Source organism: Numida meleagris, chromosome 16, assembly GCF_002078875.1.
Source record: "Numida meleagris isolate 19003 breed g44 Domestic line chromosome 16, NumMel1.0, whole genome shotgun sequence".
In the NCBI taxonomy this organism is placed as follows: domain Eukaryota; kingdom Metazoa; phylum Chordata; class Aves; order Galliformes; family Numididae; genus Numida; species Numida meleagris.
This window is the reverse complement of record NC_034424.1, coordinates 5,994,836-6,012,306: the sequence shown is the minus strand read 5'-3', so window position 1 is coordinate 6,012,306 and position 17,471 is coordinate 5,994,836. Positions and strand designations below refer to the sequence as shown.

The following is a 17,471-nucleotide window of genomic DNA, read 5'->3' as shown; positions in this document are numbered from 1 at the left end:
GCGCTCGGGGTGGGCGCTGTTCCTGGAAGCCTCCAAAGCCCCAAAGAACCAAACAGTTTTGAGAAAATTTGAGAAAAGCATAACCTGCTTTATTTTTTTTTTTTATTTAAATAAGGAGAATTCTTTCATATGGAAAGAGCTAATACAATCACATATTTGAAAGGAGAAACAATAGGTACTGAAATGAGGAAAAAGGGCAATAAAGAGTGTGCCGCAACTGGCCTGGTGATGCCGTGATTCGAGTTCCGGTCCAAGTAAAAGTTTCCAAAAAATATTAACAGGTTGCACGTTACACAATTATCCATCGTCTGCCCTTTCAAATATCTGGTCTACATGGAAAGACAAAGAAAGGAAAGGCCAAAAAAAAAAAAAAATGTACTATACAGGTCATGAGGTTAGCAGAAAGAAAAAAGGACTATACAAGTCATGAGGTTAAAAGCTTGGAGGAGGACAATATCCCCTTGAGAAACAACAAATGCCATCCAGAGAGAGCCAGAGGGAGGATTCCAGCCAAGGACAACGCCTCGAGACATGCCAAGGGCGGGCGCCTCGCTGCTGCTGCAGCTGCTGTGCCATCGGGACCCACAGAACCCACAAGGTGCCCGCAGCCACGAGGAACATGTGCTGCTCCTTGGGGGAAAAGAACAAACTCGAACCCCCACCAACCGCTGCTGTCTCTTTCCAGCCAGCAGCCTGCTTCAGCAAAACGCTCGTGTCCTACCGACGGGCCACCCAAGTATCCTGATGCCTGTTGTAAACCGGCTTTTATTTACAGGTGCGTCTGTCTCAGAAAGAAACTGAGCTGCTGTACATCAAAAAATAACCCACATTACAAGGAGCTAAGTCAGAAGCAAAACAAAGGTTAGCAAAATGCAACAAAACGAGAGCTCAGCATGCAGTGAATACAGTAGCCTGCCGGAATGTGAGACGTAGCAAAAAAGCTAAGCTCATTGTTTTAATACATATCCATACACACAGGAACCACAGGGCAGCTTGTAGCTTTGCAGCATTCTTGCAAGGAAACTGTTAAATGTGTCTGCATGAACACAAACACGTGTGGAGTTGAATGGGCTGCAACACATTCAGCGTGGCTGACTACTGTATAGCTGTCACGTGGCAGAGCCAAGAGTGAATTAGGAAAGATCAACAATACCTGTTTCACTGGTGACTGCGCTGCTTCCACTTGTCATTTGAAAATACACCGGAGCATTTTTTTTCCCCCTAGCCTTTTTTTATTATTTTTAATTGAGGGCTAAAAGCAGGCTGAGCTGGGAAGGAAAGCAGCACCAAATGCAGCTGGCTAGGCCATGAATCACTGTGCGCAGAACGGTTCACACAGATGACTTAGACCTTCAGCTGTACAAAAAGCAGCAGAGCCAGCCTCTGAATATTTCTGCCTCACCCATTTTTGCTGAAAGTACAGATCCCACCTCTCCCTCCCACTGCACACTGCATCTCTCCAGCAGAAGGAGCCTACTATTTAGTGGCAGAATTCCAGTCAAAATGAAAACAACTTGCGAAGAAATAAATCACTAGGGCCCTACCCTTCAGCAATGGAGACAGTAAACTGAAGTATCCCCTTATAAACATCAGCATTTTACACATTGCCATTCTCTATCTCCCAAGTTGAATTTTTATCAACATACCAGCACCCCTGGCATTTCTGCACCTTGAGATCAGAGTCTTCCCTTCTGACTCAAGAGCATTACTAACTGCAGTAACCTTGTATTAGCTTTAAACCAACAAAAACATATGCTGGAGAAGGAGGATATTGCACCTTAAAAATCTGAGCTCTAAAACTGCGTTCCATCACACAAAATTCCATTAAGTGGAAGAGTGTCTTGCCAACTGCAGCTGACAGTCACACAAAGGAGAGGAATGGAATGAAGCTCACATGCATTTCTTGGCCTTTCCTACACAGAATAATTCAGACATTATATATAAATAGAGCAGTGAAACAATTACTTTTTCACCTAGACCTACAACACCAAATATGTATAAATAAATTCTAGTGTTTTATTCTGTTGGGGGAAGGATGGAAGGGGTTAAAAGAGAAAGAAGGGTGACCTTTTTCAACAGGGAGTATTGTAGTTCTGATGGCATTTACACCAGAGGGACTGCAGTATCTTGCGTATAGCAATAACCCGATTTCTCCAACACATTTGACCACTTAAGAGTCATAAAGGTGGGAGGAAAGAGGTTAGCTCTTTGTAAAGCTTAAGTAGTGTTATTAGGATAGAAAAGATGTGTGAAGAAGGGAGGCTGGGTTGAGCATCTTTAGCCATTACAGTTAGGTTCTGGGCTGACATTAGTAGGGCCAGCTGGGCAGGAGGATAATAAAAAATGAAAAAAAAAACCTATTCTGTTGTTCATGATATTCCATGGAAGAAAAAAGTGGGGTGGGATGACTTACTGGTGGAAAAATCTTTGGAAAACATTGGGAGTGGGACTAGCAGATGAGGAAGCAGGTCTGGGAGTTTGTCTGAAGCCTGGGGAAATATTCATCGCTTAATCTCAAACCCTGTACTTTAAAGGAGGATGCTAGAGAGATGCTGGCACACTCTGCTCTGAAGTTAAAAAAAAACAAAACAAAACATAAAACATGAGAAATAAAAGAGCTCTTATTTTTCTTAAAAGTACCATCCTATCCCCTTTCCCCTTCACGTTCTCTGCCACAGTCAATGGGGACACCTATGGAAAGGGTACATTGCTATGTCTAAGTTAGTTTACATTTCTAAGCTCTTTTTAAAGCTACTGTATAAAATTCTTATTTATACCTAGCTTAAAATTTCAAATGCATCCCTATAAAGTTATGAAGGATATTTCCCATAAAGGGGGAAAAAAAGCACACAAACAAGAACACCTTTCAGATCCCTTCCCAAATACATTCTTTGTTCAAAATATCTTCTTTGGAACCACCAACAAATGACTTGCTGCCATCTACCAGATGCAGACAGCACAGCCAGTTAGCAAGCTATCATCTACCGTGGAAATGAAGTTTCTCTTTCCCTCACTTCAGAGTGACCAGCCTACTTTACATTTTCAAAGAGCTAAACAACACAAACCGAGTTAGCTGGAAGTAGCTGAATTTACTTACGACTACTGTCAGCTGAAGGACTCCAAGAACTTTCAGGAACTTGCAAGTCCATTCTACAATCTACATACACACACGCACACGCACACACACACAAACCAAAAATCAAACAACCGAAAAAATAAAAACCCGACCCACTCCCACTGGGACCCTCCTTTCATATACCATCAAATAAATATTGGTGAGAAAGTGGAAGGTTGCGACACAGTATACACACTATATGCTATTACATCAAAACTAATGAACCATTTGCTGCTCATCTGTGGAAGGAGATCAAAAGGATGATTCCAAACTGACTCTGAATCCATGCGCTTCCGATAGAAAAAAAGGAGGTTCTAAGTGTGCTAAAAAGGCTGCCTTGCAGAGGAGCTCCCTTACTAATGCGTTTCTAAGCAAACATTACAAGAGGCCATGAGAGGAACAGAAAGACCTAGGGAAAAGGGAGAAGAACAAAGCTTAGGAAAGCAGCCCCAAGGGAAAAGCACAATATAGAACAAGTCTCAGGAGACAAGGAATTAGAGCAGCCAAAGTAGGGAGCATAAGAGAGCATCACAACTACAAAAAGTAGTCCAAACAAATCCGTTGGCTCTAGCCAACTCTTCTGACCCATGTGTGGTGAGGAGATTTCTCTTAAGATTTTACATTTCGCAAGTCCATGATTTACATTTTGCTGCATGTTTGGCAGTCACTAAAGAAATCTCAAACCTACAAAAACAAAAACAAAAAACCCTAGATCCAGAGGAGCTTGCAACAGAAGTTTGGTGCGTTTTTCCTTAAAACGAAAATGCCACGTTTTGTTGTGCACAAGGCACCCCAAAGCTACAATTAACATGGTGCAACTTTCAAGATTAATGCACTGATCTACTATATACTTTAGTACACATTTATTCTAATGCAAGCATTGCTTCTAGCTTAAAACAAAAATACTGAAAAATTAATGAATGCTGTAAGTGTACTGTGGTTGTTTGTTTTGCTTTTACTCAATCTGAAAGGCTAAATCATCTGCGAAAATATACCCAATCCAACTCAATTTAGAAGAGTATTGATTCTCAGCATTGTACAGAACTACATATAAAAATCAGGGGGTGTTCTGTCAGAACATAATTTTAGTCTATGGGACCTCTGTTCTGGAAGGAATGAGGAAAGCAGAAAGAAAGGGAAAAAAGAAGTGAGAGAACATATAAAAGTTCTGCTATAAACAAGGATATAGCTTTTTTTTTCTCTGTAAAAACCTCAGCTGCCTTTAAAATGAAAAACCTCTAACTAACCCCCTCTCCTTCAGTTGCCACTCTGCTGAGACAGAAGTAGGGAAGGAGAAGGACAGGCTTTGCCAAGTGAACTATCACAGCTAGCTGTGGATGGGGCATGGGGTGAAAAAAAAAGGCTTAAGCCACTTAAAAGTCACATGGTTGGTTTGTTTCAAAGCAAGCAGGTCAATGTCATATCCACTGTTTCAAACTGCTTTGCTGGGAGAGGGAGACTTGGATGATGTCACTGTAGTCAGTCAGTGTGGGGCAGGTGTAGGTTTGGTGAGATTTTCAGGAGATCCAGTGGGGTCCAGTCTCAGCTGTAGGGCCTGTCAGCCAGCAGGACCAGCTGGGCATCAGAGGTGCCCCTAGGCCTTGCTTTCCTCCACTTTTACTGCCTGAGGTTTGATCGCTCCTGTGCGCACTGGTTTCATCTGGCTTGTGGAGGCTGTTTCTTGCAGCTTTACTGCTCCCAGATTGGCTTTATTTTCTTCCACCCGTTGCTTTGCCTTTTGACATACAGAAAAGGAAGCATTAGAAAAAACACCTGTGAATATCATTCATGCAAGACATCAAATTTGCTCCAAAACTCAGCTGTTTTCTCTGCCACCCTTTGCTATCCTAAAACACCTTACACAAAGGTGTTTTCAAATTTCATATACCTCCCAAAAATTCAACATAAGCACCATATGGCATGCAATTCTCTAACTTCTGACCTCCCATCGCCCAGCATTACTCACGGGCTCAGTGCAGCACCCACCCGGTCCACTCTCTTGCCTTCCCTCCAAGGAAAATAACTTCCACACATAGCTTTACTACACTGTCACCCTCTCAAGTACAAGGAACAAGGGTGATACTGCAGAAGAGCAGACACTACTAGGTAAGAGTACTGACATACACTACCTGTTGCACATAGTGTCCTTGCACCGAGCCCATACTAACTGCTGGTCCAGACGACTTCCCATTTGGGCTGGCAGAGCTAGGCCTGGAAATCGAAGAGTCGACAACATTCATGGAGTAAATTCTACAATGGAACAAGAACCTTATTCATGTGTGAAAGAAAAAAAAAAGAGCAGAAAGCAGCAGTAGACAGAGCATGAGTCTGAACCCATGAACTCCCCAGCCCTAAAGAAAACATATGGATTGCTTAGAAGAAAAAAAAAACTGAATGTCTCAAGAGTCTTAGTGACCTGACTGTTTGGAACATTTACATATTACTGCCTTTCATCTTGAGAGGATGAGACTGTGCTGGAACTAAAACATTTACTCAATGATTCCAATTTTCTACCTAAACAAGAAACACACAAAAACACAATTCCAATCTGCCTTTATGATGTTCAAAACGAACAACTTTACACAATTCCCACAAGCACCAGTGACCACATCAGAGACACACTGGTCCCTAATGAAGAATGAAAGCCATTATCATGCATTTTGATACAAGTATTTGGACTACAGTAGGTACATTCTACACATGAACAGCCAAGTTGATCTTATACAGGGATAATGTATATGTACCATGCCACTGCAAATGGGGAACGCTACTTCTTTCTCATTCTGACTACAGAGGCCAAATTCTTTAAGTATTTACCTGTATGCATGTGGTGATGGTACAGACCCTCCAGAGGACATATTCTGTTTACCATCGGAAAAATGAAACCCCTTCATTTCCATTTGGGAGGACTACAGAGGAAAATGAGCAAGAGCATATATCATTTCTGCTTTCAGAGAAAGTCTGTTATTTTATATGAACACTTTAAACTAAACTTCTGCCCTTCTACCCATGTGCCCATTAAAAGAAGAAACATTTTTCAGATGAAGGAAACTAGGCTTTAAAGTGAAAAGATCTGCTTGTATTAAACTAACAAGCCAGCAGCACAAGCAAATACTAAACCTGGAAGTTAACTGCTGTACTCTCTCAACCCTAGAATAGACAAACTTATGATACAAATCCATCAAACCAGACATGACATTAATATACCTACTCAAATGGACACGCTTCACAACAGTGTGAAATATCTGGGCAGTATTCCAACTGTGTCTGGAGCTCACCACCCCTCAAGCACTCTGGGGAAACCTGTGTAAACATGTAATAACACTGGAGACTCCAAACTGGATCAAGGCAGGACAGGGCTCCCTGGAAACAGAATGGTGACCAGCAGCAAAACCTGAAAGACTGCTGGCCTGTGCTTTGGAGATGAGAAGAAAAGGGCTCCTTCATTTTAACACCAGTAATTGCCTTTGATATTTAAGGATCCCCAATAAGCTAGTCTCTCCATTAAGGAGCAAGATCAAGGAGCAAAACTTCAGTTAATCCTCACCTCCCTGCTGGCAGCAAGAACTGAAGGCTGTGATCCAGGAGGAAGAATTCTTCGGGGAGCTCCTACAGACAGATTTTGCCCCTGAGGAAGCTGGATGGACTGTGGCAGAATCAGGGTCTGCTGGCCAGAGCCGTAGCGGGGCAGCGGAAGCTGGGAGCCAGGCACAGGCATCGTTAGCTGCGTGATAAGGACATGCAGTTACTTAAAGGCAGTAGTAGTGTTTGCTGCGCTGGGTTGAGATGCTCTCTCCTAATATCCTGAAACCACAGTATTGCTACAAAGAATCTCAAAAATAGTTCAGTCTGGCATAGGGTAAACGCAAATTAATGTATCAGAGGAAATTTCACACCAAAATGCATGAGCCGGTAGCGTTGCTGACACCCTGCCAGCTGGGTTTTTAACACAGCACCAGTTTAACGTAACTGCACTCAGGGCTTTCCTCCTTGCGTAGAACCATCATCCAGTTTTGCAATCTTCCTCCTGGTCTCTGCATGTGCGATTTTTCTCTTGATCCGACAGCAGTGTCAGACAGCTCCAACAGCATCAGACACTGTTTGCAGCTTTAATACCCAAGCTATGAAGTCTGTCCTACTTTCACACCAAAGTATTCTGGGGAGTTGAACTCTAGAGAAAGCAATGGTTACTCTTCTATCTTCTGCAATGAATTTCAAATTGATTATGGTAATAATTAAAGAGTATTTACAAGAAGTAGCTTATGACTCAACAGCCTCCTGTTTTTATGATTTATCTGGCAGTACTCACAACTGCTGGGTTTGGGAAGTACCATGACATCACTCTGTGATAAAAATAATAAAAATCTAAGGCTGAATTTACCCTGTTGGCTCTTGGAAGTAGTATTTTTTAGGACAACTATCAAATCAGGGCCTTCTATCTGGGAAGCACCCCAAGGTTTGACTGTGCATGAAATGTCTATCTGGAGGGTGAAGACAGCCCTCAACATAAAAGGTCACCTCAGCAGGGATGAAGCAACAGCTCACAGAAGAGTCTCATGGAAAAATCTTTTACCTCTTTACAATGAACTTGGCTCACACAAACACATGATTTAACACAAATATCAGTTTCAACCCAGTCTCAGAAACAAGTGATACTCCACACAAGAGTGCCTTGCAAGCCCTGCTCCTAACCTGCGTAAGCTGAGAGTCCATCATCTGGGAGGCTCCCATACCAGCTGCTTGGTTTATCTGGCCTTCATAAACCAGGGTCTGGCTTCCATTCAAGGGCTGATAGGGAGATCCAGACTGGGTTTTCACTACCTCCAAGGGCTGCATGCCTGGGAAGGCGGAATATGGAGGCTTTAGAGCAGTGCCTCCTGTCAGGACCATGGTGCTGGGCTGAGACAGACTGGGGTGCATATACACCTGAGACCTGGAGAAGAAAAAAGTGCTGAAGTCATTACATAGAAAACCTTTGGAGACTATACACACATGCCTATCAAGAGGTATCTGGCTTCCTATCAGCAAACAGTTCTCAGCAATTCTGTCCTTGTGTTGCAGGAGTCTTCAAAATGATAGTGCATCCCACCCAAAATTTATATTAATACTCTGCACAATATAATCTGGATTAGTAGTAAAGGAAGGATTCAATTTATCAGAAGTCTGTAGCAGTTTTGCAAAGCAGAAAAAATGAATTAAAGATTCAACCAGCTCTAGTGCTAGCAAAATCTCTTCAAACTTCATGTCTAGATTTTTGAGGCCTAGAAGAACCATCCTGATCACCTGCTCTCATATCATGAGAAAAAAGAGGGTACAGAGTATATGAATCTCATAGCCAGCCCAACTCTGAAGTGGATGTCTCATTCCTTCAATTCAAGTAAGCAGTTCTTTTGGCCAAATACTCTTGCTGCTACATTTACATTTGATTTTCAAGATGAACCTTACTAATTTTTCCAACAAAGAGCAGGCATGTATTCTGTTCTTGTCTTGCAGTTTATAGCTAATAACAAAGTTATTTGAATTTTTCAAGGACAGACTTTGCCACTGTCCTTGAAGAAGCATGCTATATACATATATACAAAGTCTTATGTACCCTGATATTCTTGCTCTCCACTCCAATGCTCTCCAGCATTGTTATCAAAACAAAGAAACAGGATGTCCACAAAGGGAGAAGAGGGGATGAGTAAAGAATATCTGATCAATTAACTTCACCAACATCAACGAAAGAGTTAAGACCACAAGGAAATGAAAAATTGGAAAGTAGTTACCTGAAGGGCTGTATGGAGCTGTACATCTCCTGGGACTGAGAAACAGGCAGACCGCCCCTCAGGCCAAGCTGAGCTTGGGCCTGTAAGGATGTGTGGAGGGAAATGGGAATCTGTTGAGCAGCAGCAGCCTGTGAAAGAAACTGAGATGTCTGAGAGGTACAAGAGCAACCGAAAGCTCTCCCAGGCTATTACAAAGCCATCAGTTTCCTCAACAAATCTATGTGCCACGACAATGACCTACACTGCAGCTTTGCACAGCCCCTCCTAAAAGAGGAGTACATTGGCAGGGAAAGAGACTGCATAGGCACCTGAGAGAGAAGAGTGTTGCAAGAGGCATTTGATGGACAGATCTGAGGAACGACGTGCTCCACACACAGAGTAGGCCCTTTCTCAACACCAATAATCCAAGCTTGCATTTACCTGCACTCTTACCCTGAGGAGGCTGGCACTCCTTAACCCTATCAACTCCCTGTTTACTAAGTCCAATGAAATCTCCCATCAGTATTGACTGGCTGTAGAATTTACTGCAAGTCACAGACATATCCTGAGTTGGAAAGGACCCATAAGGATCACTGAGTCCAACTCCTGGCTCCACACAGGACTACATAAAAAATAAATGACATTCCTGAGCATGTTGTCCAAACACTTTTTGGACTCTGTGCCATGACCACATCCCTGGGGAGCCTGTTCCAGTGCCCAAGCACTCTCCTAATGAAGGATCTTTTCTTAATACCCAATCCAAACCTCCCTGATGCAGCTTCATGTCATTCCCTCAGGTTCCATCACTGGTCACTTCACCTCATGCAGACTTCTCAGCATATGCTTCAGTTAAACCCAATCTTTTTAAAATAAAAAAAAAAGTAATAATGTCTCCCTTCAATTTCACTAACCTGTAGCACCCTACTGGGAAGCAGCATTCAAGGAACCTTAATATCTAAGCTCCCTTGGGCTGTCAGAGAGAGACACATCTTTTCATACGCACCACCCTGAATCACAGAATGGCTTGGGTTGGAAGGCACTTCAAGGATCATCAAGCTTCAGCCCTCCTGCCGCAGGCAGGGCTGACAACCTCCATATCTAATACTAGACCAGGCTGCCCAGGGCCCCATCCAACCTGGCCTTGAACACTTCTGGGGACGGGGCATCAACCTTTCTGGGCAGCCTGTTCCAGCACCTCACCACTCTCTCAGTGACGAATTTCCCCCAACAGCCAACCTAAATCTTCCCTCCTTCAACTTAAAACCATTTCTCCTTTTCCTGCCATTATCTACCCTCGTAAGGAGTTGACTCCCCACCTGTTTGTAGGCTCCCTTTAAGTACTGGAAGGTACTGAAGACTTTTGGAAAAACCATTAGCTAGTTACATGTCTCTCTTACTTGTTGGTAGCTTTGCTGCTGAGGTATCGTCTGAGGAACAAGGCGAGGCTGACTTGCAAACACGTGGCCATCCAGATACAGGGGTGGAATATGGTTACCTAAATATCAGAGAGGAGACGTTGTAATTCAAGGTACAGGCACAGCACACTACAGAGACCTGCCAGTCTACCAAGACTAACAGTTCAGGAACTGGCAATCTGTGCTCCAAACTCTTCCTATATGCCAGAAACCTGCTCTGCGATCACCTCATATTTGCAGCTAGAAGGGATAGAAAGGGCAAACAGGATATTTGAGACCTTTACATAAGCAATCTAAAAGCCATTTTTACCCCAAGTAGCACCAAGAGGAATGTGGTATGCCACTCTTGCGCTTGCGTATCTGAACATGGGATTTTCAAGCATAATGAGGGAAGAATCTGCCACGGTGGGAGTAGGGGAGATAAATGACCTAACTTGGAAATCATGTGTTTTCCAAATAGATTAGCTACAGTGGCTGACTCATGATCACTTCTGGCCTGCATATTCCACTCCATTCTTGAATTGAGAAATGAGAAGGACACTGCATGCAGGAGAGGTCTTTTGAGACCCAGGAATCAAGACTCCAGGTACATTTGTTTTTTTCCATTCCACACACTCCCTTGCTAACTATACGCACCACTGAACTTAATTATGTTTAAAATTTTCCCTCCGTAGTTCAAGGATAGCAACACCTTCTCACCTACCAGAGTTATGCAAACTTTTAAATATATTTTTTTGTTATGTACAAGGAGCAGAACGTGCTCAGAATATGTGACATACACAAAAGTTACAAATAGCAAAATGAGTAGGAGAATGGTTGATGCCAATACTGGAATTGTTGAGTGTCTCAGCCAGAGGTTTCTTCCTTTCCCTTCTATTCTACTGAGTACACAGTGAAGAGTGAGCAAGATCCACTGATGCATTACAAAGAAGAGCCCCTACTCAGTTACAGCTAAGTCCAAAAGGAAAGTCAACCTTGTGTTAAAATTATACTGGTAACACTCAAGTAACCTTCTCCAAAGTGAGGAAGAAACAGTCCCTCTTTCCTGAACTCTCCTTACAGATCTGCTAAATGCCAACCAGTCTTTCAATTTACAAGGATGCTCTTCTCTACTAGAATCCATAGAGGATTCAGATAACAACCAGACAATGCAAATACTGCTGCCACAGTTTGCAGATACCTGGAATAGATGCAGAAGGTGCTACGGACGCCACAGGCATAGGAGGCATAGAAACTCCACCAAAAGAGCTGTAGCTGACACCGTTGGAAGCTCCAACACTGGAAGGAGGCTGGATGCCCGAGCCTGCACCTCCTGGAGAGTTCTGTTCTGGTAAACTAGGAGAGTTTTCCCAAGCCTTACGAGCAGACTCCATCTATGGAAATGAAGGGCGATAACTGCAGACAATTCAAACGTGGAGGATAATACTGAGGTCTACAGCCGCTCATCTGTAAACTATTAGTTCAACCTAAATCCACTCAAGTCAGAGTAGAAAGCTAACAGGTCTCAGATCAAGGGGCTTCATATCCATCCCCAGTGGGTAAGTATCCCTCATAAGCACTGATCCCTCTGGGTATCTGACGAGTTGTTCGTGGGGTGGCAAGGTGGGGTGTTTCTTTTTTGCTGGCTTTTTTTTGTTGCTGTTGTTTTTAAACATCGAGTGTCTAAGATCACTGACGAGTCACCTTATCCAGTTATTGAGACAGTCACTAGTCAGAAAGCTTTGCTGCACACTTATTTTTTTACAATTAATGAGGACTTCAGCATCCAGGACTGTTGGAACTCATCCCTCTTCACCCACGATGAATAGCCAATATAGATAAAGTTTTACAGGAAATAATTAAAGATTTAGCAGTATCTAAAAGAACACAGAGAAAGATCACTCCACCCTCACTACCCTGGTCAAGAAGACAAGGTACCCACTCCGAGGACAAGCACATATGTCAGCTTACTTACCTTAAGAGTAAGCTCTGCGGTGGGGAAGGACATTGGGTTCAGGCCAATGCATCTCTGGAGGTGATGATCTCTTCGCAGAATGGGAATGGACTGCGTTAACCCTGCCTGAGGGGAGAGTGGGGAATGGTGACTATTCAAGAAATTCAAGAGGTACTACAGCCTCAGCTGGCAGCTGCAGTAACTACATCTCAAAGGATCCAAGCCTCAGGAGCAGGAGTTAAGTACTGCATTGAACCGTTATTCCCTCTGCTGATGGAACAAATGAAGCTTTGATGGTGTGCAACCACACCTTTTACATTGAGTTACACCAATATCCATTTAAACAGCAACTAGACCCAGTAACATAAAAGTCTGCAGAAGACACATGTTTAGGACCTACCTGAATTTCACACAATACTTGCTCCTGAAAGAACATTTCTCAAAAGAAACACTCCTTAGACAAGCCTCAAAAATTCTAACCGCCTACAAACTTGAAGACATTTCAAAAGCAGCTTTCTGAGTTTCTCACACTGCTGTCCACAGCTGAGTTACAAGCTGGGCTTTCAGTGTGCTCACTCCTGCACGTATAATAATGAAATACACAGATGGCTGGAACAAGCTAGGAAACTTCTCAAAGGGGCAGGCTTAACAAGATAACTCTTCTGTGTTGTGCTGTGGCAGATGAGGTTTTTTGAGGAAGCTGCCAGTCTAGACCTAAAAACACCACTATCCCTATCACATCCATTACCAGTACTCCCCTATGTCTCAGGGCAAGGATGCTGGTGATCTCAGAGATCTGTAAAACCTCTTGCTTTACACAAGTCAATGAGTGGTAACAGTTGCTCTCTGTATCACTCTTGAGCCAGTGATGCTCTTTTTATCAAAGTACCTTGGGGCACAGATTTCCATTACGGATCTTAGTCACGTGAGATGCCTGAGCATTAAGTGTGAAGGCAACTGCAAAGAAACACGCTGTCTCTGTTTGGTAGGATCTGAGATTTAACCAAGGAGAGGGTCAGATGAATCAAATCAAAAACAAAAGATACTTACATTACTGGCCAAGGCATCCTGCAATTTGGTGACAGGGTTTGCTGCAGTGCCAGAAGCAGAGCCAGGCGGCAAGCTGAAGTCAGAGTCCTGAAGAAGTGGAACATACAACATTCAAATCCAGACCCAAGGGCCACCAGTCTGCTTCTCATGGTTAATGACTTCAGCCTGAATCATGACACTAGAAACTAAAGACTGTCCTTCAGTAAGCCTCGCTGGAAGACAACATGGAGATGCTTCTCAGCACTCAGCAGCAGGCAATCCCCAGAGGGGCAAAGGCTTAGAAGGCCACTATTTTGTCTATCACATCTGTCACCACCCCAGCAGGTCCCTGGGACACTACTTACAAAAAGATATTATGCATTTGGCCAACACATCTTGAGTACCTGGTTTGTGTCAACGAAATCTAAGGCAAATCCACAGTGTATACACTGGAAGCTTCCTCTAAATAATCCTGCTGCCTCAAACCACCTTTCGCATCTCAACAAGCTCAAACCACCAAGAAGATAAAATTAAATTAAATCCTCACTTTAGGATTTACTCCAAATTCAATGGGTGGCACAGGAAGTACAGAATCCACGTGAATTTCCACCCCATTAACAGGGGGAATATTCCCTTCCAGCCGTTCCGTTCCCTCCGAACCCTTTCTGTTTTTCAGGGAGCGTTCGTTGCCGATTGGTCCAGGCTTGTGTTCCTTGTTCTGTCCTGAGCCTTGATCTGAATCCTTAACAGGAAAGCAGAGAGGCTGAGACAAAAAGACCAAATAACCCCATCTCAAGCCTTAAAAGTGCTATCAAGAACAAAAGAACCACTTCACAAGGTCTCTCACTACGTGCTCTGGCTTGGCTGCAAATCCAGATTACCTTTTTATCAGATTGCTTCTGCACTTGCTCCTTCTGGCAGTCAGGCTTTGGGTCCACCAGGCCAGCCCCATTCATCTCCTCTGGTTTGAGGGTGCCATATGGAGAACTGCGCTGAGAGGAGGTCGCGGAGGATTCCCGAGACTCCGCACTCAAGTCAATGCCACTATCCCCCTGGCTGCCTTTAAAACCCTGCTATGCAAAGCACGAAATGCGTTAAAGCCCCGGACTTTGACCCAAATCCACCAAGGAGGAAAAATATCCCAGAAAACATCAAGACCACGTCCCCTTTTGAAATCACATTCTTGGTTAACTACAGAGGAGATGGTCTTGGCCTGCAGCATCCCCTGGCTACTGCTTTACTGCTACACAACCCTGACACAGGCTAACCAAGGCATTAACCCCGCTGTGGCTTCAGAATAAGGTGAAAGCAGCACACAAGGCAAGTAGGCTGAGACCGCCAAACTTACGTCTCTTGTGAACCAAACCAGACTTGAACGGGTGAAACATTCTGAAACTTCCTCTGCCATCCCTGCGTTAAGGCTACAGCTACACACTGCTCACAGGAATGAGGCATAAAGAACCATTACCTATGGTATTTCACCTTCCTGGACAACAGAGATTGCTTCCAGTTAGGAGCACAACCATGGAATACGCCTACCAGACAGTTACTGCAGACTTACACCCACATCTAACACTAAGCAACACTTGGCCCTCTAGGTTAGAGCAGCATGAAGCTCAAATCAGAACTGCAGAGTTTAAAATTGCACAAGCAGAGCTGACGATCACTAAGCACAGATGGAGCAATGAGAAGCATAAGCCATCTATGTTAAAATTTTACAGACAAGATACCTGAATGCACACGAGTTGCTGCTTACCTCAGTGGAACTAGATTCAGTACCATTAAAGGTATTTACAGGCTTGCTCCAGGAATCGCTTCCAGGAGATTGGACTGAAAGAGCTGGAAGAAAACACATAGCAGAGTTCAGCTGCTTTAAACAGAACTGCGAGCACATCTTGTGCACTGTGCATGTTGCACTATTAACATTTCATTTCTAGATTTAAGAAAGGATATTTTCACTACCTCAAAAAGTTATTGGTCCCCTGTCAGCTGAGTTGGGGCAGAGAAGATAGGCTGCAGAGTTGAGCATAGACAACAGAGGAAAGAGATTTCTTCAGGAATGTGAGAACAATAGGAGAGAGAGAGAAACAAGGGAGGCACTAGCTATTCAGTGCTAGAGTATAAGAGGAAGGCAAAGTAAGAAGCTGGCTGAAGCAGAACAAGGCCAACAAGCCTAGAAAATGTTAGGACCTTGGTCTTAACAAAAAGACCCAGGAAACTCCTCCTATGTAACTAGCAATAGGACTAGAAGAATGGTCTCAAGTTGTGCCAGGGGAGGTTCAGGTTGGATATGAGGAAAAATTTGTTCTCCAAAAGAGTGGTCAGGAATGCTGGAACAGGTTGCCCAGGGAGTCACCATCCCTGGAGGTGTACAATATTTAGATGTTGTACTAAGGGATATGGTTTAATGGAGAAATACTGGTGTTACGTGGATGGCTGGCCTAGATGATCTTGGAGGTTTTTTCTAACCTTGGTGATTCTATGATTCACTCCAGAAGTCTGCCAGCACACATCCCATTTTCATCATCACAAAAAAAGAAAGTTGTCTCCTCTTAAACATGTACACCCTGCTTGCGTGAAACACTCCAAATCAAACACCCCCAAACGTACCTGGGCTGTTGCTCTCCCAGATTTCTGTGCCCAGGCTGTTTCCAGACACAGTTACATCACTTTGCTCCAAGCACAAGCTGTTCTGCTTCTTCGCAAATCGAGGAGGAATGCGGGACTGAAGAACACGGGCCTTAGCTGGTGCCTGAGACAGAAAAAGCACAGGCTGTTAGACCTGTCACTGACCTGGGCTAATGAAGCCTGCTCCTGGCAAGTTTAATCCCTGGATTTCGAAGTGCTGCAATGCCACAGAGAATCACAGAGTTGTGGGGGTTGGAAGGGACCTCTAGAAATCATCGAGTCCAACCATCAAAGGCCCCTAGCTCAAGTAACAGAATTGTGTTTCACAAGGAAGGGAAAAAAGCTGTCTTCATTTTTTTTTTTTTCAGCGTTAGGGAGTGTTACAGCTCAAAGCAAAGTTAGAATTGTCAGTACATCAGACTTGCTTTGCTTAATTCCTCTTCCTCGCTCCATGAAGCTAGATCAGAAGCCAGATCAGTTTGTAATTTCACAATACAGAGATGGCTCTTTCACAAAGCCATGCTCTCAACAGTAACAGAAGCACATCTTTCTAAAGTGTGAGACTTTTCTCAGTGCCCATTCATATGCTGTCCTCAGCTTAATTTTAAAACTGCCAAGCAATCGGGTTTCTGTAACTTTGTTTGGGAGACTCACTTCATCCACCACAAGCCTTCCCTCTCAGGAAGCATTTTCTAGATGCTTTTCATTTGCATTTAACCCTCCACATTTTACTAAGTCTTTCACATTAAAACATTCTCCTTTCCTCTCACAATCTTCTAATAAATGCAGACAAATTTGCAGACAAACACCCTCCTCCTAAACATTACTAAACTAAGCTATCCACACTGCAATCTTAAATCTTTTCTTGTACATCAAGTCCTTTACCCTATTCCAAAAATAAAACTGCAAGTTTCTTCAGGTTTGTCTTTCTCTGGTAAGGTGCTCAGATGCAAACATGACAAGCCTGGCAAGGAAGCTACCACACCCTCTTCTAGAAGTACTGTGCTGTTGATGCAGCAAGACAGTGTAGAAAGTGCTCCGTGCACTGCCTCCCAGTATCACACCAACTACAGCCAACAACAGGCTTAGTGAGCGAAGCTGCTCTGCTCATGCGTCACTTGAGACAACTCTCTTCAACTCACAATTAAACAATTCTGTTAGAAGATGAGAACAATCAGAAATCTTCTAACCATTTTTTTCAGACCAACAGCCCCTGCTCAACAGAGCCAAACTACACTTTTTGGGCCTACCACAGTATAAGCCCTACTTTGGAAAACTGTGTATTTTTCCACCTATCCAAATGCTTTCTGGGGCCTTGTTCCCGTTACAACAGTTCAGAAAACACATCAGTTCAATTTTTTTCTGCCTCCTACTCCTCACCTGAGCAGCCTGTTCCTTCTTTCTTCTCTCCTCTTCCAACAAACGACGCTGTTTTTTAGTAAGAACTTCAATGAAGCCTTCACCTGCCATAGATCCTACTTCATTCTCTTCTGCTGTGCTTGACACACGATTATCAATGATGGTACCTAAACAGAGTGTACACGGATAAAAAAGTAGAAATGTATGCATACGAAGCTTTATAATTGCTCTAATTTAGAGCGTGT

General features: G+C 43.5%; 1 protein-coding gene across 10 annotated transcripts in view; it reads right to left on the bottom strand.

Annotated features, from left to right (window-relative positions):
- The window catches only part of PRRC2B (proline rich coiled-coil 2B), a 48,649-nt gene continuing 31,245 nt past the window's right edge, over positions 68 to 17,471 (bottom strand). For 5 of the 10 annotated variants that reach the window (XM_021414268.1, XM_021414267.1, XM_021414265.1 and 2 more), the window contains exons 18-32: positions 17,248 to 17,393; positions 15,850 to 15,991; positions 14,996 to 15,078; positions 14,121 to 14,312; positions 13,787 to 13,981; positions 13,261 to 13,347; positions 12,232 to 12,336; positions 11,458 to 11,650; positions 10,260 to 10,357; positions 8,884 to 9,011; positions 7,808 to 8,048; positions 6,663 to 6,839; positions 5,933 to 6,024; positions 5,245 to 5,365; positions 68 to 4,850 (exon numbers count right to left, since the gene is read on the bottom strand). In XM_021414268.1, coding sequence (XP_021269943.1) covers positions 4,710 to 4,850; positions 5,245 to 5,365; positions 5,933 to 6,024; positions 6,663 to 6,839; positions 7,808 to 8,048; positions 8,884 to 9,011; positions 10,260 to 10,357; positions 11,458 to 11,650; positions 12,232 to 12,336; positions 13,261 to 13,347; positions 13,787 to 13,981; positions 14,121 to 14,312; positions 14,996 to 15,078; positions 15,850 to 15,991; positions 17,248 to 17,393 — 2,141 coding nt within the window. In that variant the 3' untranslated portion in view covers positions 68 to 4,709. Of the gene's footprint in view, positions 4,851 to 5,244; positions 5,366 to 5,932; positions 6,025 to 6,326; positions 6,419 to 6,662; positions 6,840 to 7,807; positions 8,049 to 8,883; positions 9,012 to 10,259; positions 10,358 to 11,457; positions 11,651 to 12,231; positions 12,337 to 13,260; positions 13,348 to 13,786; positions 13,982 to 14,120; positions 14,313 to 14,995; positions 15,079 to 15,849; positions 15,992 to 17,247; positions 17,394 to 17,471 lie in introns of those variants that run through there. The other 5 variants (XM_021414271.1, XM_021414269.1, XM_021414272.1 and 2 more) reach the window with 5 other exon arrangements.